Here is a 25,132-nt window from a genome sequence, read left to right on the forward strand (position 1 = left end):
ATAAAAGATATTGGTCTGTTGTTTCCTTATGATATCTTTGGATTTAGTATCAGTTTTTTGCGTCTTCAGTTTTCTGGAAGAATTTGGGTAGAGTGGTTTGATTTATTCTTTAAATGTTTAATGGAATTATCACTAGTGAAGCCATCTGTGCTTGCGAAGGCTTGTAACTACAAATTCAGTGTCTTGAATAGATACAGGGCTATTCATCCTATATATTTCTTATTGAATGATTTCTGGTAGTTTGGATTTTTCATGGAGCATGTCCATTTTATCTAAGCTGTTGAATTATTGAATAAAATTGCTCATAGTTTTCTCTCATAATCATTTGATGCTTGTAAGATCTGTAATAATGTCTTCTCATTTCCTACACTGATGATTTGTGTGTTCACTCTCTTGCTGTTTTTTATCCTGATCAGTCTGACTATATAGGTTTCTAAATTGTAATGTTCTTCTAAAACTAGCTTCACGGACTTCCTTGTTTACTGTTTTTTACCTCATTGATTTATCTTTATTCTGCCTATTTGGGCTACAATTTGCTCATTTAATAACTTAAGGTGGAAGCTCTGATCAGTGATTTGATATATTTATTCTTATTTAATATAGCCATTTAATGCTATAGGTTTCCTTTAAACACTGCTTTAGGTGCATTCCAAAAATGTGATATGTTATTTTCTTTCTCTTTAATTTATTCTTTTTTTTTTTTTTTAATTTTATTTATTTATTTATGGCTGTGTTGGGTCTTCGTTTCTGTGCGAGGGCTTTCTCTAGTTGCGGCAAGTGGGGGCCACTCTTCATCGCGGTGTGCGGGCCTCTCACTATCGCGGCCTCTCTTGTTGCGGAGCACAGGCTCCAGACGCGCAAGCTCAGTAATTGTGGCTCACGGGCCCAGTTGCTCCGCGGCATGTGGGATCTTCCCAAACCAGGGCACGAACCCGTGTCCCCTGCATTTGCAGGCAGATTCTCAACCACTGTGCCACCAGGGAAGCCCCTAATTTATTCTTTGATGTCTTCTGCCTGTGGGTTAATTAGACTATGCTGTTTAGTTTCCAGAGATATCTTTCTGTTATTGATCAGTATTTAATTCCATTGTGGATCAAGAATCCATGTATGATTTGAATAATTTTATATTTATTGAGATTTGAGATTTGTTTTATGGCCCAGAATATAGTCTGTTTTGGTTAAGTGTTCTCTGCTTTTGAAAATAGTTTTTACTATGCTTTCATTAGATGGAGTATTTCCTAAATGTCAGACACAGTTGATTAATAATGTCGTTCAAGTTTTCTATATATTTATTGGGTTTTTTTCATTCTATTTCAGTTAATGAAAGAACATAAATGTGGATTTGTTTGTTACTCCTTTTAGTTTTATTAATTCTTTCCTTGATGCATTTTGAAGTTCTCTTTTAGATGCAGAAATATTTAGGATTGTATGTTGTATGTTTCCTCCCTGAATATCCCATATTTCCATGTATCGATATGTCCCCTTTTATTATGAAATGGCCCTCTTTATCCCTGGTAAAATTCTTTACTCTGAAGTCTACTTTGTCTGATACTGCTGTAGCATGGTATGTGTGTATTTAGTTTTTAGTATTTAGTATTTATCTTTAACTTAACTACAGTCTACCTTTGTGTGATATCCACTTTATTTCTAATTTAAGTGTACAGTAGTATAGTTGAATGTCTCCTCTTCCAGCCTATTTGTTTTTTTAAAAAATTAATTAATTTTTTTTTATTATTTATTTTTTGGCTGCATTGGGCCTTCATTGCTGCACGGGCTTTCTCTAGTTGCGGTGAGCGGGGGCTACTCTTTGTTGCGGTGCATGGGCTTCTCACTGCAGTGGCTTCTCTTGTTGCAGAGCACAGGCTCTAGGCTCATGGCCTCTAGAGCACAGCCTTAGTAGTTGTGGCCCATGGGCTCCGCGGCATGTGGGATCTTCCCGGACCAGGGCTTGAACCCGTGTCCCCTGCATTGGCAGGCGGATTCTTAACCACTGTGCCACCAGGGAAGTCCTTCCAGCCTGTTTGTAATTGTCACACATTTTACTTCCATCTTTGTTATAACCACCAGAATACATTGCTATTATTTTTGCTTTAAAAAAATAATAATCTTTTAAAGTAACCTTTTTGATGTAAGAAAAAATACACACTACGTCTTTTGTTCATTTCTTTTGTGTAGATCCACATTTCTGCTGGTGTAACTTTCCTTCTTGAAAGATAGTTTAGATTTGCTAGTTTTGGATTCTTTTTTCTATGCCTAAAAATGTCTTCACTTTGCCTTAATTTTTGAAAGATATTTTTGCTGAGTATAAACTTCTGTGCTTACAGGTTTTTTTTTCATTCAGTAATGACGTTTGGCTTGCAGTATTTCTTACTAGAAGTCGATACCTTTCTTTGTTCCTCTTTATATAATGTGCCTTTATTATTTTGCCTGCTTTTAAGATTTTTCTGTTTATCATTGTTTTTAAGCAGTTTATGATGTGACTTGGTGTGTAGTTTTCATTATGTTTGTATCACTAGGGCTTTCTTGAGTTTCTTGGATCTGTGAGTTTATAGTTTTCATTAAATCAGGAACATTTTGGCAATTATTTCCTCAAAAGGACTTTCCTGTCTCCTGTCTCCTTCAGGAGCCCCAATTTCACATATATTAGGCTGTTTGAAATTGTGTCACAACACTAATCCTCTGTTATTTTTTTTTTAGTTTTTCTATCTCTTTAATTTTGGATCATTTCTTTTGCGATGTCTTCAAGTTCATTAGTCTTTTCTGCAGTGTCTTATCAAGTACTTTTTGGTTCAGAGATCTTATTTTTCATCTTCATAAGTTTGATATAGATCTTTTAAATTATCTTCCATATCTTTTCTTGACATGCTGTGTTCTCTATTTGAGCAAATGAAGTATAATTACAATAACATTAGAATACCATTATTTATAACTGAATTAAGTTATCTGTGTAATTTCAGGTTGGTTTTGATTTATTGACTTTTCTCCTCATTGTAGGTTGTTTTTTCCATACTGGCATGCCTACCAATTTTTTTTATTAGCTGTTAGATATTGTAAATTTTACCTTGATGGGTGCTGGATGTGTTGTATTTTTAAAAAACATTCTTGGGCCCTATTCTTAGACACAGGTGAGTTATTTGAAGAGAATTTGATCTTTTCAGTGTTTGCTTTTAGGCTTTGTTAAGTGAGACTGGAGTGGTTTTAGCCTTATGGCTTATTCCCCGCCCCTGCCAATACTGTGTAATAATAATAGCCTTATAACTCTGCTCAAGGCCTCATGGATTATAAAGTTCTTCCACTCTGGCTGGTAACACCACCCTCCCCACTCTCCCCACCCCCACCCCACAGAGTAATTTAATCAAATGCATGTACTGATCAGTGCTCTGCTGAAGACACAAGTTGAAGCTTCTGCAGATATCCGGAGCTCACTCTTGGTGTAGCTTTCTCCTCTCCTTGTTTCTGCCCTATGAACTTTAGCTGCCTTCACTTCCCTGAACTCTCAACTCTGTCCCAGCTCTGTCTCCTCAATTCAGTAGACTGCTGTCCTGTCTGGATTCTCCTCCCTGCCCTGGAAACTCTTTCCCAGGCAGAAAGATTGGGCCAATCATAGAGTTCACACTGTTTCATCTCTCTCAGAAACTAGTGTCCTACATTGCCTATTGTTTTCTGAAAAACCATTGTTTCATTAATTTTTTCCCTTGGATTAAGGCAGTAGGGTAAGTCTGGTCACTGTTACTCTATCTTGGCTTGAGTTTATGGTACTTATCCCAAACTTTATTTATCGATCAGATTTTATTTTCAGCTGTTTTTGTTTTGTTCCATGATAATTACTGTTTTTTTAAGCATGTTTTTCCCCTTCTCGTTTCTTCTCAGCCTTGCAATCCTCCTTTTCAACTTGTTCTATTCTTTTCATTTTGAGCTCTCCTTTTTGCTTCAGATGTACCAATTTTAGGGAATTTCCTCTTCTTACTGAGTTATGTTTTATTTCAGATTGGATTTTTCAAATGCCTTTTTTTTGGTCTGAGGGAGCATGTTTGCTTATTTTTATGTTTTGCTAAAGTGTGTTTGCATTATTTCCACGACATTTATTTTTATCTTACTGAAGTTTAGTGTAAGTGGTTCTTATCCTACCTTATATTGGTTACTATAGTGTGTCTGGCTTCTACAATACTCCCTTCATGTGGTATCTGATGGTCTGGTGGAGCTCAGCCTAGATTATGTTCAATTCTTTTGAGGATACTTTCATTTTGCCTTTCTGAGATATTGTTAAGTTCCATTACTAGTATTCGCTTCTCCTGCTGAGGGAGATATTCTATTCCCCTAGGATATACTACTAGTTTAGTGTGGAGTTCTGTTAGACAATGCTAGCTAGCCCCACTTGTTCACTTATCCTGTTTCAGCTGATTCTAATAGAAAATTTTACTGTTATCAGTACCACCAAGTCAGAAGAGGGAAAAGATAAGGATACCAATTCACTTCTTTTCCTCCTCTGGCGTATCTGAGAAATATCAGACTTTTGTGAATTCACCAGCATGATTTCTGGGGTTAAAAGGCAGGAGTTGGAGATCAGCTTGTAATTATGAATATTCCATTCCTTTTCTCAGCTAAACTTTTGTTGCTGCTGCTGGGTTTTTTTCCCCTTTTGTTTTAACTGAGTTTACTCATTTTGCTTGATATAAAGGGCAAGCTTTACTTTGCTTCAGTTTTACCCAGAAGTTACTAAATTTTATAGTTTATAGATAATGTATGTGAACCAAATTTCTTGGTAATTACTTTAACTTCAATCCTTTCTTTTTTGAGTAGATAGAATGTAAATTTTCACTATATCATTTTAAACTATACTGATTTTTAATGTTCTTTTTCCAGATACCATGTTTGTGTGGCAGTGCCCCATGTTTGCTGTGCCGATGCTGTCCTAGTGGAAACAACTCCACTGTAACTAGGTTGATCTATGCACTTTTTTTGCTTGTTGGAGTGTGTGTAGCTTGTGTAATGTTGATACCTGGAATGGAAGAACAACTAAATAAGGTTAGTTTTCTTTTTTTTTTTTTTAAATGATTAACTGAACCTTTAGTATGTATATGCATAAAACTGCTTCTTGTGTATTGGAAACAGAATACTGTAAAAAGGAAGAATACTTAATCCCAGTTTTAGTAGTTCATGATCATTTAGGAAAGACAAACAGTGAAAGGCAGTTTATTAAAATTCTTTGATGATAGGGCAGAAAATGTGTTGTGTTAATATGAGGAAATCGGTAATTCTAACCAGGGAAATGTCGGAATCACTGTGGGTCTCATGGAAAAAGGGACATTTTAAGAATCAGTAAATTTTTGTATGCAGAAATTGAAAAATAGGAAGCAGAATGAGGATAAAAGCTTTTTGAGCTAAGTGTGTACGCCTTAGGAAGATTGATCTGAGAATTAGGATAGAAGGCAGCAGTTAAGTATGGCGGCTGTTGGAATGGTGTAATCAAAAAAGGCATAGAGGGCCTGAAATAATTCTCTGAATGTAGAATTGACTGAATCTGGATTTAAATATTGGCAGTGATAGAATAATAAATAATAACCAGGTTCTGATCCTAGATAACTGAGAGGAAACTGTTGCTGTTAACTCAGGAAAAACAAGAAAGAAAAGATGTTTTATTAAACTTTTTTTTTCCCCCAGGGAGTCAGGTTGTGCAAAGAGATGGGGAAAATATAATCTAGTATATAATATGTTGGCTTGTGGGTACTGCACTACATTGTGTGTGTGTGTGTCCAGCAGGAAGTAAAAAATTTGGGTGTGTAACTCATAAAAGAAATCAGAGATAGAGATGAAATTCAAACTATGGCAGCATATGCTGAAGAAGACCATTTGGAGTGAGGAGAGCTAGAGCTTTGACAAAAGCTCTTAAGGGAGTTGGTGGAAAAAAGGGAACCTCTGAAGGAACAGTGAAAAAAGAGAACCAAGAACCTGTTTAGTAGGCCTTAGGAACAGAGTCTTAAGAATGACAGCATAATGTCTGTGTGAAAAAAGTAAAGGAGTGTGAGGATTAAGAAGTAGCCTTGGGATTTGACAGCCAGTATATGTCTAGTGTCTTGAAAAAGCATTTATAGAGTGCTGGCCTAGAAAGATTGGGAGGGAGAGTTAGATGGCTATGAGGAAACGTATCCAATGAGAATAGACTGCTGATTTAAGGAGTTTTGTAATGCAGAGAGTAAGTCTTAGAGGGAGGCTGAATTAAAGAAGTTTTTAGGCTGGGGAGATTTAATTATTTGTATTTTGAGAATAGTCATAAGGGATCTAACCTGTGAGAGAGAATGTGATCAAGAGAAGGCATATAGAAGTTACTTTTCCTCCAAGGAAAAATGAATGATAATAGAAAATTTGAGGTTGAGAGAGTGTTCATGTCAGATAACCTCTATTTTAAACCACAGTTGTCTGCTTAGGGTTGACTTTGGGGTAAGGAAAAATAGTGTAAGTTTGGGAAATGAGCTTATTACAGTTTGAAAGTAGCATTGCACATGGCATATGTAGATGCTCAGTTAATGTTATTCAAGTCCTTGGTATAAGCAGAAGACGTTCATATGGTTTTTGTCATGGATCCAGTTGACTGTTTATGAATGGTTTAGTTGATAGATGATAGTTTGTAACCCCCAATATTTCTGCTTCTCTGCTTTCTGAAGGTCATCAGAGAATTGCATTTCCTAGAGTGCTTGTGATATGTAGGGTCATGTCTCTAGTACTGGTCAGTGAGTTATGAGTAGAAGTGATAAACATCACCCTCTACTTGCTAATGCAGATTCTCCTTTCTTTTCTCTCACAACCTGTATATCATTTGAGATGGTGGCTTCTCTGGCAGCCTGGATTCTTTTAGTTGACTACTTAGAACCAACCATGTACATGTACGTGAGCAAGAAATACATCTTTGCTGTTTAAGCCACCTATATTTGGAGGTTGTTACTGTAGCAACTTAACCTGACTAATATAGGTGATTGAATTAAAACTTAATGATGGGAATTAGCCAGGTGGTGTGCTGCTCTCATTTAAGGGCATGGGATAATTAAGGGTGCTAGTGAGTACATGTTGCAAGTGAGTATGGGTAAGTACATATTGCCATAATTGTTAAACTAAGTTGGGAAAGTAGGGTTCAAGTGAGACCAAGAGCTTATAGATTGTACAGGAACTAGCAAAAAGGAAGTAGCACCTGCATTAACTTAAATATAATTTTAGGTTCTTGATTTTAAAGGCACACATTAACAGTTGTATGTTGGCATATTGGTTTACTTTAACGTTTCTGGAGGCAGTAATTCACTCTGATATATGTGAATAGTGTATCTACTCCCATTTGTTTCACTTAAAAATATTTTAAAAATACTTTCTTGTACTCTGATTCCAGTGTGCTTTTCTGAAATGGTCATCAGTCTTTTTTAAGATTTTAAGTTAAAAAATAAAAATACAGCCAGCCATTTTGCTGTTAATCCAAATCCATCCATTATCAGAAATAACACTTGTAGAATGAGGGACCTAAACTCAAAATGCCATCATTGTTTTCTTTAGTATTTAGAAACTGATTTAGTCACTCTGTGATTCTTTACACTTTTATTGATTGTATTTTTCTCTTATACGTGTGATTAGTATATCCCAGTAGAATGCAAGTTTTAAAAAAAACTTAGAATTAAGTCTGCAAGTTAAAATAAGCATCCACTTTAGCATTGACATTTGTAGCTTATCCGGTGCTCACATAAAGTAAAAAAAGAGTTACACTTCTGTCTTATGAAAATGTGTAGACTTACCTTGATTACATTTCAGCATAAACTGTAAAGTGAACTTCAATTTTCTAAACCTTAAACTATTTGATTACACAGAATTTTCATTTTTTCTTGAAAAAATTCTGGATCACAAATTCTTGTTTTGTTTTCAGATTCCTGGATTTTGTGAGAATGAGAAAGGAGTGGTCCCTTGTAATATTCTGGTTGGCTATAAAGCTGTATACCGTTTGTGCTTTGGCTTGGCTATGTTCTACCTTCTCCTATCTCTGTTAATGATCAAAGTGAAGAGCAGCAGTGATCCTAGAGCTGCAGTACACAATGGGTAAGGTTTTTAATAAACTTCAGTATAAAGTCTGGATAGTCTCTTCTCAGTAATTTTGAGTCTGTCTAAAGAAAGTTTAAAGTGAAATAAACTTGAACAATCTGCAGAATTATTTTATTCATGAATGACAAGGTAAGAAAATCCTCTTGTCTCTACTAGAGAATGTGTTGGAATTTGGAAATATAAATATTAAGTAGTAGCCTTGGGTCATTTATTGGTATAGTCTCTGCATAATGTTTAATAAAGTTGACCCTTGTGAACAACGCAGGTTTGAACTGTGCAGGTCCACTTATACACAGATTTTTTTCAACAGTAAATACTACAGTGTACTACACAATCCATGTTGATCTCTAGTTGGTTGAATTCACAGATGAGGAACCTCGGATACAGAGGGCCGACTATAAGTTATACATGGATTTTCAACCATGCAGAGAGTTGGAACCCCTAACTCCAGCATTGTTCAAGGGTCAACTGTATTTTCATCCTAAAAAGGAAGATTTATCATATCTGTGACTAATAATGAGGAGCTTATTCCTCCTTCTCCTCTTAGCTTTTTGTAGGCTAATCTCACTACATAAAACTGAACTCAGTTCCTAAGACGTACAGTGAAGCCAAAATGAAAAACTTTAGTCCTTTGAAACAAGGTGACTGATTGATTTTCTAAATGGTTATACTGAACAACCTAGAAACTTCAGGGTCCCTTTTATCAGTCTCCCTTAATATAGAGCACTACTTCTCACACTCAATTTTGAATGTTTTGAATTTTATCACTGTTTTTTCCCCCCCATAAATTAAAAAAATTTTTTGGAATATCTGCTATCACTTATCTATTAACATGCTACCAAAGACAGGAAGAATGAACAAGTGAAATATAAATATTAATGAAAAAAGATGTGCTGTGCCATGTTGATTTTATTTTGTTTATTTTGTTCCCTTAGGCATTGGTTGTTTTAATTTTTTAATTTTAATTTTTTTGCACTCTTAAAACATCTTTACTAAATGTGTTTTTAAACACTTCTCAAAGTGCATTACAGGATGGCTATCACAGTCATTTCATGAGATAACATTCTTCTCAAAGCATGCACTAAGCACTCATGTCACTGTTAATGTTTTTTTTTAAATTGAGATATAATTGATATATAACATCGTGTTAGGTTTAAAGTGTACAAAGTGCTAATTTCATACTTTTATATATTACAATATGATTACCATCATAGTATTAGCTAACACCTCTATCACATCACGTAATTATTATTTCTTAGTTGTGACGAGAACAGTTAAGGTCTAGTCTCTTAGAAGCTTTAAAGTACATTTTTCTTTTTCAGATTCCACATATTGGTAATATCATAAATCTTTGTTTTTCTTTGTCTGGCTTATCTCACTTAGCATAATGCCCTCAAGGTCCACCCATGTTGTTGCAAATGACAGGATTTCCTTCTTTCTCATGGCTGAATAATATTCCATTGTGTATATATCTACAGTTTCTTTATTCATCTGTTGACAGATACTTAAGGTTGTTTTTATATCTTGCCAATTATGAATAATTCTGCAATAAACATGGATGTGCAGATATCGTTTCAGTACCCTATTTTCACTTTCTTTGGATATATATGTAGAAGTGGGATTGCTGGATTGTATGGTAGTTCCACTTTTATTTTTTTTGAGGAATCTTCATACTGTTTTCCATAGTGGCTGAACTAGTGTACATTCCCACTAACAGTGCATAAGGGTTCCCATTTCACCACATTCTTACCAACACTTGTTATTTCTTGTCATCATGATAGCCATTCTAATAGGTCTGAGGTGGTGATATCTCATAATGGTTTTGATTTACATTTCTCTGATGATTAGTGATGTTGAGCACCTTTTCATATGCCTGTTGGCCATTTGTATGCCTTCTTTGGAAAAATATTTAGTTCCTCTGTCCATTTTTTAATTGGATTGTTTGTTTTTTAATGAGTTGTATGAGTTCTTTATATATATTTGATATTAACCATTTTTTGATACATGGTTTGCAAATATTTTCTCCTATTCTGTAGGTTGTCTTTTCATTTTGTTGATTGTTCCTTTTGCTTTGCAGAAGCTTGTTAGTTTGATGTAGTCCCACTTGTTTGATTTTACTTTTGTTGCTTGTACTTTTGCTGTCTCATCCAAAAACTCATTGCCAAGACTAATGTTGTGGAGTTTCTTCCTTACTTTCTTCTTCCCAGTATCAGCATATTTCTAGTATTGATATCTTTTATGGTATCAGGTCTTAAATGTTTAAGTCTTTAATCCATTTTGAGTTAATTTTGTGAGTCGTGTAATAAAGGAGTCCATTTTCATTTTCCTGTGGTTACCCAGTTTTCCGAAGACTGTTGAAGAGACTCCTTTCCCCATTGAGTGTTCTTGACTCCCTTGTCAAATATTCGTTGATCCAAAATGGAAGGGTTTATTACTAAGCTCTCTCTATTCTATTCCATTGGTCTATGTGTCTTCTTTTATGGTACTACTGTTTTAATTACTGTAGCTTTGTAGTATAGTTTGAAATCAGTAAGTGTGATATTTCCAGCTTTGTCCTTCTCATGACTGATTTGGCTATTTGGGGTCTTTTGTAGTTACATAACAAATTTTAGGATTGTTTTTTCTATTTTTTTGTAAGTGGCATTGAAATTTTTATAGGGAGTACTCTGAATCTATAGGTGGCTTTGGGTAGTATGGACATTTTAACTATTCTTCAGATCCACAAACACAAGTTATCTTTCCATATGTTTGTGTCTTTTTCAGTTTTTTTTTAAAATTCATCCAGCCACTGTGCCTTTTGGTTGGTGAATTCATTACATTTACATTTAGCGTAATTATTGATATGAAGGACTTACTGATGTCATCTTATTCATTGCTGTCTGGCTGTTTCATATTTCCATAATTTATTTTTTCTTTGTTAACGCCTATGTAAATTGGTGATTTTCTTTGTAAATTGGTGGTATGGTCTGCTTCCCTATTTTCTGTAAATCTAGTTTAGGTTTTTGCTTTGTGGTTACCATGAGGCTTACATAAAACATCTTATAGATAAAACAGCCCATTTTAAGCTGATAGCAACTTCAGTTGCATACAAAAGACCTACCCATTTTACCCATTTACTCCTCTTTTATTTTTTTGATATCACAATTTATCTCTTTTTATATTGTATATTTATTAACCAATTATAATAGCTATTGTTTTTTAATACTCTTTAATCTTTATACTACAGTTACATAGTTAACACACCATCCTATTAAAGAATTAGATTCTTCTAAATCTGTGTATTTCCATTTACCAGTGTGTTGTATACTTTTGTATGTTTTCGTGTCACTAATTTAGTGTCTTTTCGTTTCAGCTTGAAGAACTCCTTTCACCATTTTTTACAAGACAAGTTTAGTGGTGGTGAATTCTTTGGATTTTGACTGGGAAAATCTTTATTTCTCCTTCGTATCTGAAGGATAACTTTGCTGGACAGAGTAATCTTGGCTGGCATGTTTTTCCTTTCAACACTTTGAGTATGTCTCTTAAAGTCATTCTACTCTCTCTTGGCCTATACGGTTTTCTACTGAGAAATCCACTGAGAGCCTGATGGAAATGACTTTGTAGATTACAATCTTTTTTTCATCTGGCTGCTTTTAGGATTCTCTCATGTTCTTTGATTTTTGACAGTTTTCATTATATAATATGGCTTAAAAGGTTTGTTTGCATTGAGCTGATAGTGTGATCTATTAGCTTTGTGAACTTGGATGTCCAGATTTAGGAAGTTCTCAGCTATTATTTCTTTAAATAAACTTTCTGCCCCCTTCTTCCGCTCTTCTCCTTCTGGAACCCAATCATTCTAATATTTGAATTCCATAGATTACTGAGGCTTTCTTCCCTCTTTTTCATTTTTTTCTCTGTTCACCCCTGATTGGGTTATATCAAAATTCCTGTCCGCTTTTTCCGTCTTCCATTTGATCTGCCCTTCTGCAGATCTCTATTGTATTTTTTTCATGTCTTTTGTTGAATTCTTCAGCTCCAGAGTATGTTTGGTTCTTTTTTATGATTTCTGTCTCTTTGTTAAATTTCTCATTTTATTCATATATTTTTTTCCTGGTTTTTGTTGAATTATCTTTGTGTTTTCTTATAGCTCATTGAGTTTTCTCAAAACAGCTGTTTTGAATTCTTTATCTGCTAGACTGCAAGATTTTATGCCTTTGTGCTCAATTATTGCAGGATTATTGTTTTCTTTTGGTGGTGAAATGTTTTCTTGATTCTTCATGTTCCTTGTAGTTTTGCATTGCTGCTTCCACATTTGAAGTAGCAGATGCCTCAAATCTCTACCAGTTGTCTTCAGGTAAGTTTATTGATCCTGTTATATCTAGGGTTCTCTCTGACTCTGAACACCTGCTTCTCACTTCTTGCTCCTTTCTGTGGCAGAATTCTTAAGCTTTTATGTCTTCTCTGGTTCTTTCAACTCATCTGGCTAGCTAGTGGAAATCTGTTTTCCAGGCATTTATTGTGTGTTTTCAAAACTATTCATTTGTACAGTGTACCTTATTTACACTTTTCATGTACACCAATTATAATAGCTATTGGTGTAATGTAAAATAAACCTGTGAAATGAAACTAATATTCTCATTTTATCATAATGAATTAAAACTGTCCTAAAATAGTTTACATGATATTCTTCACTTCTCGTTTTCAGGATATCCTCAGAAAGAATAGAATAGTCACATAAAGTGTAGCTGTTCTTTAAGAATAGCTCTTCAAAGATTTCATATGTGAAATTACTTGTTGAATTAATATTTATTAATAAAAAATTATTTCTTTTTGTTTTAGATTCTGGTTCTTTAAATTTGCTGCAGCAGTTGCAATTATTATTGGGGCCTTCTTCATTCCAGAAGGAACTTTTACAACTGGTAAGAAATCTTTTTTTTTTCTTTGTGTGATGTTGATATTTTATAAGGAAATTGAAATAATTGTTGCCTGGAACTGTAACTATTTGTTTTTTCCTTTTCCTCCCCCCCGCCGGTTGGCAAAATCAAGGCATTTATGTAAAATTTTATTTTTCCTTTTGTGTATTGATTGTGAAAATGAAATAATGAAAAGTGAACCAGTCACTCATTTGTGGTTTTTTGCTTTTTTTTTTTCTTTCAGTGTGGTTTTACGTAGGCATGGCAGGTGCCTTTTGCTTCATTCTCATACAGCTAGTCTTACTCATTGATTTTGCCCATTCGTGGAATGAATCATGGGTTGAAAAAATGGAAGAAGGGAACTCAAGATGTTGGTACGCAGGTAAGCTTTTTGTCTTACAGAACATCTTCAAGATAGTTGAACTTTGAAAGTGAGAACAGATATGTAGACTATGGGAAAATCACGATTTTTATGGTATAATTTTCTGTGAGGAGGTTTTTAGCTTAAGTTTGTGAGTGGCATCTTATCACATTATATCAGCAACTTTACTTGTAGAGAGAGTTTTTGGCATGTCAACTAGGAACATACCCAAGAACCAGGAAATAATCCAGAAGACCATGAATGGCTAAAATAGAAGTTCCAAAGCCTATTGCTGAATGCATGTATATTTTACAGCCTAATTTCCTGGGAAGCCTACAGAAGGTTAAAAGTAAAATATTAAAGGGACAAGGACTGCTAGAAATAGATGAACAAACAGTGGTACAATTCTTAAACATCAGCAAGCAGGACAAATAAAAAAGCAACTCTGAAACATTTTGCGTAAGTGCAAAGAATGCCCTTAAGGGAGTTTTTACAGTAGTGTATTTAATGTTTATTTATAATGATGAGCTTGAGTCCTGTGGTTATACTCTAAAACAGGGATCAAAATTCAGATGCTTACAACAGGTAACAAAAATGAGTGAGGAGAACCAGGTTTAAGTGCATTTTCAATCCTTTTGCTAATAGAAGGGACTGTGATGAATTGGAGAATGTAAAGGCCTTTATCTAAAATGCATATAGCTACTGCTCGGTTCCACCTAGTAGTTGCCTTGTGGAAATGTGAACCCAGTGTTGCTTAATTTTTCTGATTTTTCCAAAAGAAGCCATAAATCTGGATTTTTATGTGAAATGATCTGAGTTTCAGCTAAAAAAAAAAGAACAATTTTTTTTTTTAAATCAGAATGAAAGCTAAATCCAGCATGTCTGCTAGCTTCATATTTTCTCTCATACAACTAGTTTGTGGTATTTGATCTCAGTGGTTAAAATAAAGGGTTTGGTATTCAAAGAAATGAGCTTTGGTCATTTGGAAAATTTACTTATATAGAATATCTCATTTTTTAATGTTAAATCTAGTGTAAGAGTTTCTGCTTTGTTCCCTACTATATCCCTAGGGCCTTTGTAGGTACTCAGTAAATATTTGTTTGATGGATCCCCTGTCAGTGAGGCACATCGACATAAATACATGTATATTAAGCATACATTAGCACAGAAACTAAAACGTGTGTGTGTGCTAGAAGAAGCTTAGGTTGTCTTACTAAATAATAATGACTTACTCTTGAATAATTTTTTTTTTTTTTAAGATTTTAGTTGATGAGGAAAAGCACTGTTTTGCAGGCTTAGCATTAACAAAATAATTTTCTTAATGCCCTTGTTTACAACTGAATGATTATCATTCTTTAAAAACCTTACTATTCTCCTCCTAGTTATTTTTCTGTATTTTGAAAATAATGGCTAATACATCTGAATGTGTTTTGGAAACTATGTAAATATTACTATAAATGAAGATCATATTAGTATGTTATTGTCCTTGAAAACACATCATCATAATGAGCTATATGTTAAGACTATAAAATTCTTAATGTGATAAAGCTCAGAATATCTTTACCTACTTATATAGCCTGTGTAATGCTGACACAAAGTTAGTTGCTTAAAGTAATATTTTTGAATAAAATAAGATTGCTTGTAAAATGAGCCGTATGCCTAATTCCTAATATTAGTGATAAAATCTAATTGTCCAATGTATTTCTTTCACAGCTTTGTTATCAGCTACAGCTCTGAATTATCTGCTGTCTTTAGTTGCTATCGTCCTATTTTTTGTTTACTATACTCATCCAGCCAGTTGTGCAGAAAATAAAGCGTTCATCAGTGTCAACATGCTCCTCTGCCTTGGTGCTTCTGTAATGTCTATACTGCCAAAGATCCAAGTAAGCTTGGATTATTAGTTCATTAATTTTTATGAAGCTTCTATTTTTTAAGTTTTTCTAAATCTTGAATGATAACAATATTTTTCTGTTTTGCTTGTTTTTTTGTAGGAATCACAACCAAGATCTGGTTTGTTACAGTCTTCAGTAATTACAGTCTACACAATGTATTTGACATGGTCTGCTATGACTAATGAACCAGGTATGTTCGTTTGCCTGGATTTGTTTCTTTTTAATGAATCCTACAGCTTTTCGTTTTTCAAAGATGGTCATTTTGTAAAATTAAGCTTATAGAGAAATGAAGAGAATGGGAATAATACTGTTTTCATCTTTGATGTATTGCTATATTTTTTCACTTAGTTTCTTCTTTCACTAGCAAAACTATAAGAAATTATATGAAAATTATAAGAAATATACCTAATTTGTACAGTGCATATGATAGTATATGTAGAAAGAAATAAGAGCTGTTAAAAAAATGTTTGTTGATTCTACTGTAAATAGTTTTTTTCACTTATTATTTTTTGTCTGTGATTACCTTAAAAGTGAATATAATTGGTCTCTGTAATCTTTTTATAGGCCAGTTTTATTGCATTCTGTGGGAGTAGAAGCCCGTATATGTCATTTGTGGTGAAACAAATTAGAAATAATTACAGTCGATCCTTGAACAACAGAGTTTTGAACTGCACAGGTCCACTTATCCATGGATTTTTTTCAAATATATGTACTGCATTACTACACGATCTGCAGATATGAATGGCTGGAAATGGAGGCCAGCCATAAAATTATATGCAGATTTTCGACTGTGTGAGGGGGTTGGTGCCCCTAATCCACTTGTTCAAGAGTCAACTGTACTATTTTTTGAAAAGGAAAAAAATGGTCTCTCTTCCTCAGAATAAAGAAAAATTATAAAATATGTTTTCTGAATCTTATATTTCATTGAGTTTATAAATTTCATAGGTGCTTTATCACTAGTTGGAGAAAATGTTTTTGTTTTTTTTTTAGTATACTAGAGAAAGATTCCTTATATTTGTCCAGGTAAGTGTCTAGAAAAAAACTAATAGTAATTTGCTTTAGGGATTATCCTTATATGAATGGCTTAAGGATAAAAATCATTTTTCATTGATAAGGTGGCAATTGACATATCTGGCTTTGTGGGAGGAAAACATATGTGGGACACTTAAGTGAATACCAACCCCATTTAAATTCTTTATTTACGGGAGTCAAGAAGCTGAATAAGCATTAGGTCATTATGCCTTATTTGCTCATTTCCACAAACTATTTGCTAAAATTCTAGTAACTGATTTTATGTATAAACTATATAACAATGTAGTTTGACAAATTGATAATAACAATAGTCATTTTATAAAGTTAATCTCACAGTTTGTAATAGAAAAGCCAGTGCATTTTAGTTTAGAATATCTGAATTTTATTCTTGACTCTACTTGAGCTTTACTATGCTCTAAATTTCACCAGTTTCCTGATCAACAAGAAGCTTAATGTCTCAGCTCCTGCATGAGGTTGAAAATGAAATTGTTTTCCAAGCACGTCTATAAAATTAGCACTATAAAATTTTTATAAAAAGGTGTCTATAAATATAAGTTGTCTTAAAGTATTTTTTTGTTACGTTTGTGCCTTTTTCTAACAAAATGTTTTGAATTTGCAAGAGTATAAGAGTTAAAAAGAACTACATTGTGCTCTGAAAAAATTTTTATACTATTCTAACATTTTAATTTGACCTTAATTTACATTATAGAAACAGAATGCAACCCAAGTCTACTGAGCATAATTGGATATAATACAACAAGCACTGTCCCGAAGGAGGGGCAGTCTGTACAGTGGTGGCATGCTCAAGGAATTATTGGACTAATCCTCTTTTTACTGTGTGTGTTTTATTCAAGGTAAGAAAAGTTATGGATTTTCTTTTTTAAAAAAGAAGTCCAGCTATTATTCATATATGAATCTTTAAATTCCCCTTTTTTTTCCTTCTCTCTTTCTAAACTGTCTTCCATGCAGCATCCGTACTTCAAACAATAGTCAGGTTAATAAACTGACTCTAACAAGTGATGAATCAACATTAATAGAAGATGGTGGAGCCAGAAGTGACGGATCACTGGAGGACAGAGATGATGTTCACCGAGCTATAGATAATGAAAGGGATGGTGTCACTTACAGTTACTCCTTCTTTCACTTTATGCTTTTCCTGGCTTCGCTTTATATCATGATGACCCTTACCAACTGGTACAGGTACTTATATTTCATGAAAACTTTGCATGTGGAAACTGATGGCTTTTTTGTGATTCCATTGTTAAATGTGGTATGGAGTACTTTTTAATCCTCCAGTATATTTCAAAATTTACAACTAAATGAATAGTGAGATCAGTTTCAGAAATGCAGGCTTTATTTCCTTGCTTCAGCAATAACAGTCATTGAAATATTTCCAAATCTTGAAGAGACTGAAATAAAGTTTCATGAAACTAACACATTGCTTAGGGAAATACATGTTGACAGTTGATCAAACACAGTGCTTGCTTTTCTTTTTAATACTAACCAGTTCCCAACATAGTACAATAAAAAGATACGTTTCTTCTGTTTTGTTCAAACTTTGTCATTAAAATCTTTGAAGATTTCAAAATTGAGGTGCGAATACATTAACATAGATGGATTCTTAGAATTCTTCAAAACTAATTTGTTTTTTTATCACTTCAAAACTAATAAATCTTTTTCTGTTAGTTGGAAGATAGCGGTTTATATTTTGTTTTTAAAAATTCTAATTTTGGGACTTCCTTGGTGGCACAGTGGTTAAGAATCCACCTGCCAATGCAGGGGACACGGGTTCGAGCCCTGGTCCGGGAAGATCCCACATGCCGCGGAGCAACTAAGCCCGTGAGCCACAACTCCTGAGCCTGTGCCTAGAGCCCCATGCTCTGCAACAAAAGAAGCCACTGCAATGAGAAGCCCGCGCACCGCAGCGAAGAGTAGCCCCCTCCTCACCGCAACTAGAGAAAGCCCACGCACACAGCAACAAACACCCAGTGCAGACAAAAATAAATAAATAAATTAAAAAAAAAAATTACGATTTTGTCCAAAGGATTACTGAAAGATTTAAGATTCAAGTTGAACTATATGGTTAGGGCAGTTCTATTTTTAATAATTTTTAATGCATAATATCCTTAACAGTTTGTAAGAGGGCTTTGAATACCAGCAAAACATGTAGAGAAAAGATTATTCTTTATTTCTTTGAGAGCAGCCTCTACCAGCATTTATTATTGAAAAATACATATATTTAAAAATTCCTACACTGCAGCTTCTTAAGGTATAAGAACCCAAATAGTTCTCAGTAATTCACAGCTTTGGCTGTCAGGTTAATAGTAAATGTTAAGATTAGATGAAAAATATTTTTGGTATGTTTCATCAACATAGAAGTCAGCTAACTTTGGGATATATTTCCTTCCCAGTTTCTTAAATCTGAGAAGGTGGAAGGGGTTCCCATATACACTCTGAACAGATTATATTCTTTTTTATTTATTTATTTATTATTTATGGCTGTGCTGGGTCTTCGTTTCTGTGCGAGGGCTTTCTCTAGTTGTGGCAAGCGGGGGCCACTCCTCATCGCGATGCGCAGACCTCTCAGTGTCTCGGCCTCTCCTGTTGCGGAGCACAGGCTCCAGACGCGCAGGCTCAGCAGTCGTGGCTCACGGGCCCAGTTGCTCCGTGGCATGTGGGATCTTCCCAGACCAGGGCTCGAACCCGTGTCCCCTGCATTGGCAGGCAGATTCTCAACCACTGCGCCACCAGGGAAGCCCCAGATTATATTCTTTATACAGTTTAGAATTGCTAAGTCTTTATGTTATAATGTCTTATTTATCTAGAGGTCACACTCCCATTTCTCTATCTCGTAATTAGTGAGCCAGAAAAACATATTCTCTGAGTATTACCTACAAGAGCTATTTCAGAGGCCTATGTCCTCTACTCCTTTAAAGGAAATTGATTTTTTTTAATCTTCACATTAGCTATCAAAGTGGTGTGGAAAAGCAAGGCAACAGATAATTAGTCCAGCAACTGTATATCTGTTATCACAAATTATTTACAAAGAATATTTCTGAAGTAATGAAGCCTGATGGCTTGATGACCGATATTCCAACATCTCTCCCCTTTTTGTTTTCCTTAAATTTTAGGTATGAGCCTTCTCGTGAGATGAAAAGTCAGTGGACAGCTGTCTGGGTGAAAATCTCTTCTAGTTGGATTGGCATTGTGCTGTATGTTTGGACACTGGTGGCACCACTTGTTCTTACAAATCGTGATTTTGACTGAACGGGACTTCTGGCATGAAAGTCTCACTTTGATCATTACTTATTTGAAATTAACAGTATTCCCAACTTTCGTAAAGTTGCGTATATGTGTGCTTCCCATGTAACTTCTCCAGTGTTCTGGCATGAATTAGATTTTACCGCTTGCCATTTTATTCATTATAGTCTTGCCAAGCACATTGATAGGTGTTTTAGATTGAAGCAGAGTTTTGAGTATGTTGGTGGTGGTAAGTTAGGAGAAGTGGACATTGTTAGGTTTATCCTTTGCTCAGTACCTGTGAAAAGAATAAAAACAAAACTGCTTGACAGTTTGATTTTTAAATTGTTAGAACTTAAGCTGTTTTAGAAAAATACGAAAAGAAATGTATGGCTGCCTTCTGAAATATTTGATGCCTTGCCCTACAGGATACTGCAAAGAACATGGCTATCCTAAAATTGTATAAACAAGTCAGTTAAATGCCAGTTTTCTAAAAAATCTTTTCAGATTTTTCCCTTGATATGAAGAGAAGGAACTTACACAGGTATGGAGTGTTTGATTGACAACAGTGTAGCTTATGGTGGAGATTGAGACACAGAGCTTTCAAAGAAAGATTGCTGGTGGTGGGTACTAAATTGAGTACCCAAGTTGGTTTGTAATGATTCCTGGGTAGGGATGGCCTTCCTTACTTACATAGTGAACTTTGTTTTGGTCATTATAAACACATGCAGATGTGTTAAAATGTGTTCAGTGGAGTGGTTAAGAACTCTGAAGGATTTAGACAAAGGTCTTGAAAAGGCTAATCATGGGTTAGAAGGAGGCTGAAAATCACTTGGAAATTTCGTTTTGAAAATCAGAGTTGATAAACTTTTGACAGAACAGGAAGAAACTGCAAAATAGGCTTCAGTAGACAAAGTCTAATTTAGTTTTCTCATTTAAAAAATGAAGAAACAAGCATAGGCTTAAACACAGCTAATCAGTGGCAAAGCTGGGAAATCCCAAGTCTGTCAAAACAACTGGCATTCTTTCTGGCATTCAAAAATAATTACTATTCAAATATATGCATAATAGATTTTACACCTTGTGAGTGGTGGATAATTTATGTGATGTGAGTTGCTGGTGTCCAGCATGCCTTCTACACACAGACAGGCCAGGAGAATGATGGACTGCTGTAGAGTAAACTCCTGCTTACAGTATACTATACAGTTCAAAAGATGCTTTTGTATTTGCTGCCATCCAATTGAAATATATAGGTTATTATAATCTTTCAACCTGAAAATCAAGCAGTATCAGTGTTAACTTAGGTAGAAACTCTTAGTTACTTGTGTCATTAGTGTCTTAATGAATCTTAAAATCTACATTTGCTTCTTTTAAGATATTTATTAATGTGAATGAAGTGTAACAATTTAATTTCCCACCTGTGTTGATATTGTGTTCACTTCAAATGGCTGTGTTCTATCTTTAAATAAATGAATTCAGAGAAAGTGTGTGGAGTATTAATTCTTTAGCAGTTCGAATTTAGGTAGTACAATATTCAGATCTACATTCTTCGTGTGTATTAAAGAATGTGACACTAAGGGTTAACTGACCATTTTCTGTACTGAAAAACTGAATTGTTTTTAAGGTGATAATTCACTCTTTTGGTCCTCTGTAAGAAACTCCTGAGTGGATCTCAAAGGTAATTCAAGTGGTGTTCTCCTAAAGAACCTTCAGGAGGGAGACCAGTTAAGTTTGGAGAATATTTTTAATTCATTTGATTGATAGATATTCTACACTTGCTGTGTCCTCCAGGCATTTTTTTCCTGAGTGGCCAACTGATGCTTCTTTCTCTGACAATTAAGATAGATGATAGTATTAAAAAAAATAATAATAAAATGCTCTATTCCATAACAATGAAATACCAGGAAGAGAAATTAAAGAAACAATCCCATTTACCTTCGCATCAAAAAGAATAAAATACCTAGAAATAAACCTACCTAAGGAGGCAAAAGACCTGTACTCTGAAAACTTAAGATGCAGATGAGGGAAACTGAAGACAACACAAACAGATGGAAAGATATACCATGTTCTTGGCTTGGAAGACTCAGTATTAAAATGACCATACTACCCACAGCAACCTACAGATTCAATGCAATCCCTATCAAATTGCCAATGGCATTCTTCACAGAACTGGAACAAAAAAATTTTTAATTTGTATGGAAACACAAAAAGCCCCAAATAGCCAAAACAATCTTGAAAAAGAAAACTGGAGCTGGAGGAATCACGTTCCCTGATTTCAGACTATACTACAAAGCTACAGTAATCAAAGCAGTAATGGCACTGGGACAAAAAAAACACATAGATCAATGGAACAGGATAGAAAGCCTGGAAATAAACCCACACACTTGTGGACAATCTATGACAAAGGCAAGAATATACAATGGAGAAAAGACAGTCTTCAGTAAGTGGTGCTGGGAAAACTGGACAGCTACATGTAAAAGAATGAAATTAGAACATTGTTTAATACCATATACAAAAATAAAATGGATTAAAGACCTAATGTAAGACCGGATACTATAAAACTCCTAGAGGAAAACATATAGGCAAAACACTGACATAAATTGCAGCACTTTTTTTTTGGACCCGTCTCCTAGAGTAATGGAAATAAAAGTAAATGAATGTGACCTAATTAAACTTAAAAGCTTTTGCACAGCAAAGGAAACCATAAACAAAAGACAAACTGCAGAATGGGAGAAACTATTTGCAAATGATGCTACTGACATGGGATTAATTTCCAAAATATACAAACAGCTCATACAGCTTAATATTAAAAAAAAAAGCCCAATCAAAAAATGGGCAGAAGACCTAAATAGACAACTTGTCACTATTTGGCCATTGTTACACCCTTTTTAGTACTGTCCTGTTCCAGAGAGACAGACCAATAGGGTATGTGTTTGTGTGTGTGTGTGTGTACAAATTACAGAGGCTGACTGGGCTGCTTGGGTTGGTTTTGAGACTGCACAAGAGGTATTACAGCAGCTTTGGGCTCAATTTAGTAAGTCAAGGTTAATATCAGCAGTGAAAAATCAGGTTGATGATAGCATTTACCTTTCATGTGTTGAAAGTGGCACTTCACTTCTATGATCTTTCCCAAAACTCATAATCCCAGTCGTCTAATGGGAAGAAACATCAGGTAAACCCAAATTGAGGGGCACTACAAAATATGCCAGTATGCCTCAAAATTGTCAAGGTCTAGCTTATTTGTATTGTAGTTAGTCTGTTTGAAACCAATTCCCTGAAATTTGACTTGCTTTATGGCCTAATATGCAACTGATTCTCAAAATATTTCATGTATGCTTGATATTTCAATTAGGCTCTAATTGTCAAATGTAGCATTTTATGTTCATCATGTGTCATTTTCCCAGTCTGTGGACCTTTTGTTCTCACACTTCAGCCTCTTAAGTTCCTGAGTATATACCATCCCTATGAAACACACAGTGACACACCCTAAAAGAACACTTAGCTCTAAGTCACAGGCTCTCCTATGGGCCTACTTGTATCCCACTGAGGCAAAAGAAGCTTGGAGGTGGGATGAAGATGAGGGGTACCCTCTAAAGTATTCATACTATGCTATTTGTTTTCCAAACAGCACACAGACTCTGCTGTAAACACAAGTTAGGTTACTTTTAAAGGAATCAGTTTCCAGATCTTCAATTTCCATGCATACATTTTCCTAAAGTTGATGTGCCTGAAAAGATGCCTCAGGACAAGGCATCATCCCTCTTAACAATTACTCTTTTCACATTTGACAAAGGATATATAATACCTCTTAATTCATTCTGAATCTTAATACCAAGGCACTTTGGATAAAATCGCTAAACACAGAAGTAGAGACAATTTTAAATATTGGTAAGAGAACGACACTGGTTTAAAAAATCCTGAAGTGATTTTTATTTCTTTTCTTTCAATGAAATTGAATCAGGATGATCTAATGAAATTACTAGCTAATAAATTTTAAAATACTTAGTGAATTCTGAAGGACTTCAAATAATTGAGTGACACTGCTGTAACAAAATCCCTTCTATTCTCTTTTTTGTATTATAAAAGTTTCTTAGGACTTTATAGAAACAAAAAAAATTGATGCTCTTATTATATTGATATAAACTTACCCCCAGATAATAAAACATTTGGGGGAAAAAAGATCCCTGAGATCTGTGCACCCCACAAAAAGATGTATTTCTGGTAAAATTTTACTTTGTATGTTTAACAGTTCATCAAAATTTGGACTATATTCTGTTAGTGAACACTAAAATCTCTAACAGATCAGTCCCCCAAAATTCAGAGGCAGAACATAATGAAGGTTTGTCTCCCCCCACCCCACCTGAAGTCTAAATGAATATCCAGGATTGATGGGTGGCTCTCCTCTAAGCGGCGATTCAGGAAGCCAGGTTTCTTCCTTCTCGTGTGTATACTTGGAAGCCACATACTCCTCTGCATCAAGCTAGCAGACGGGTAAAAAGGTGAGGAGGGTTGCATGGGGGAGATGTTCACAGACCAGACCTGCAAGTTCTGAACATCACTTTTCCTGATTTATTAGAATTCAATTACATAGCTACCCTGTTTACAAAGGTGGAAATAATCTAACTGCATGATAGGAAATGGTTCAGCAATCAGTTAACAGTCTCTGCCACATACGTTTATACTGTTTTGATCAACTGTGTATTTATAATCGGAGACAAACTTTACTGCTTAGAATCTTAAGGTTACAGGACGCAATTTCAAATTTAGTTGCAGAGAAATGCAACAATTATTTTCAATGTATGACTGTCACGCATAATAAAAGTAGGATAAAACTCTTTGGAGGAAGTGGAATGGATGATGAAGAACATCAAATCACTATGGCATTTAGATTCTTTCAGATACATTTAAAAGCACATAACAACTATTTTTTAAAATGGCAGTATTAACAATATCCTAAATTCTTCCCGAATACTTAAGATGAAAAAATTTAAATGTCACCTTAAAAAGTACTAGGAGGTATAAGGTTTTCAAAATTATTTTTTAAATACTTCTCAAGTTATCCCCAAAGGTAGAAGCAACTTAATCATATCCCACAGTGAGGAAGGGAAGCGAAAAAGAAAAAGTCTCTGAAGCTCTCTTCTCCTCAGTCTCTAAGCTCTTCGCACCTTAACAATCTCTAAGAAAGTGACCTCTAAAGCTTACGCAGAAAACTGTTCTGGGTTCTTAAATTAGTTCACTAAGATCCCATTGTCAGAGCCAAGTATTTTAGGATCTGCTAAGGAAGGGTTTCTTATCCCTCTGTGCTACGCTTTACTTGAAATTTTACATCACAGTAAGAGAAGTTCCAAGATACTGAGAGACTATAACCAACAGGAAGGCCATCTTTGCAATTCCTCATCAAGCAGCCCTATAAAATATTCAGATGCTAGCTCACTGCTTTCAGTCCTCTGCTTGAAGGTACAATTCTTCAAGTGATAGTGCCCTGGCCTTGCATTAAGTCTCTCTAATTCTTCTGAGCAAGTGTTCCAAAGGAAAGAAGTGATTTAACTGTTTCTCTTATCTTCTCTCAGGGCAAAAATTATAGGCCCTTGGCATCCAGTGATAATGTTCTTTACCTAATTTGGGACAATTGGAAGCATACT

The 25,132-nt window shown here is 34.8% G+C and overlaps 1 protein-coding gene across 1 annotated transcript in view; it reads left to right on the top strand.

The window, feature by feature from the left end:
- SERINC1 (serine incorporator 1) overlaps nt 1–20,974 on the top strand; it is a 32,621-nt gene extending 11,647 nt beyond the window's left edge. Inside the window, exons 2-10 of the mRNA XM_082474814.1 lie at nt 4,864–5,025; nt 7,901–8,070; nt 12,892–12,971; nt 13,210–13,347; nt 15,040–15,209; nt 15,318–15,408; nt 16,960–17,104; nt 17,220–17,450; nt 19,382–20,974. Of these exons, the coding sequence (XP_082330940.1) occupies nt 4,864–5,025; nt 7,901–8,070; nt 12,892–12,971; nt 13,210–13,347; nt 15,040–15,209; nt 15,318–15,408; nt 16,960–17,104; nt 17,220–17,450; nt 19,382–19,517 (1,323 nt within the window). The 3' untranslated portion in view covers nt 19,518–20,974. The remainder of the gene's footprint in view (nt 1–4,863; nt 5,026–7,900; nt 8,071–12,891; nt 12,972–13,209; nt 13,348–15,039; nt 15,210–15,317; nt 15,409–16,959; nt 17,105–17,219; nt 17,451–19,381) is intronic.
- The last annotated feature ends 4,158 nt before the right edge of the window (nt 20,975–25,132 follow it).

Source organism: Balaenoptera physalus, assembly GCF_965194825.1.
Source record: "Balaenoptera physalus genome assembly, chromosome: 9".
NCBI classification, from domain to species: Eukaryota; Metazoa; Chordata; class Mammalia; order Artiodactyla; family Balaenopteridae; genus Balaenoptera; species Balaenoptera physalus.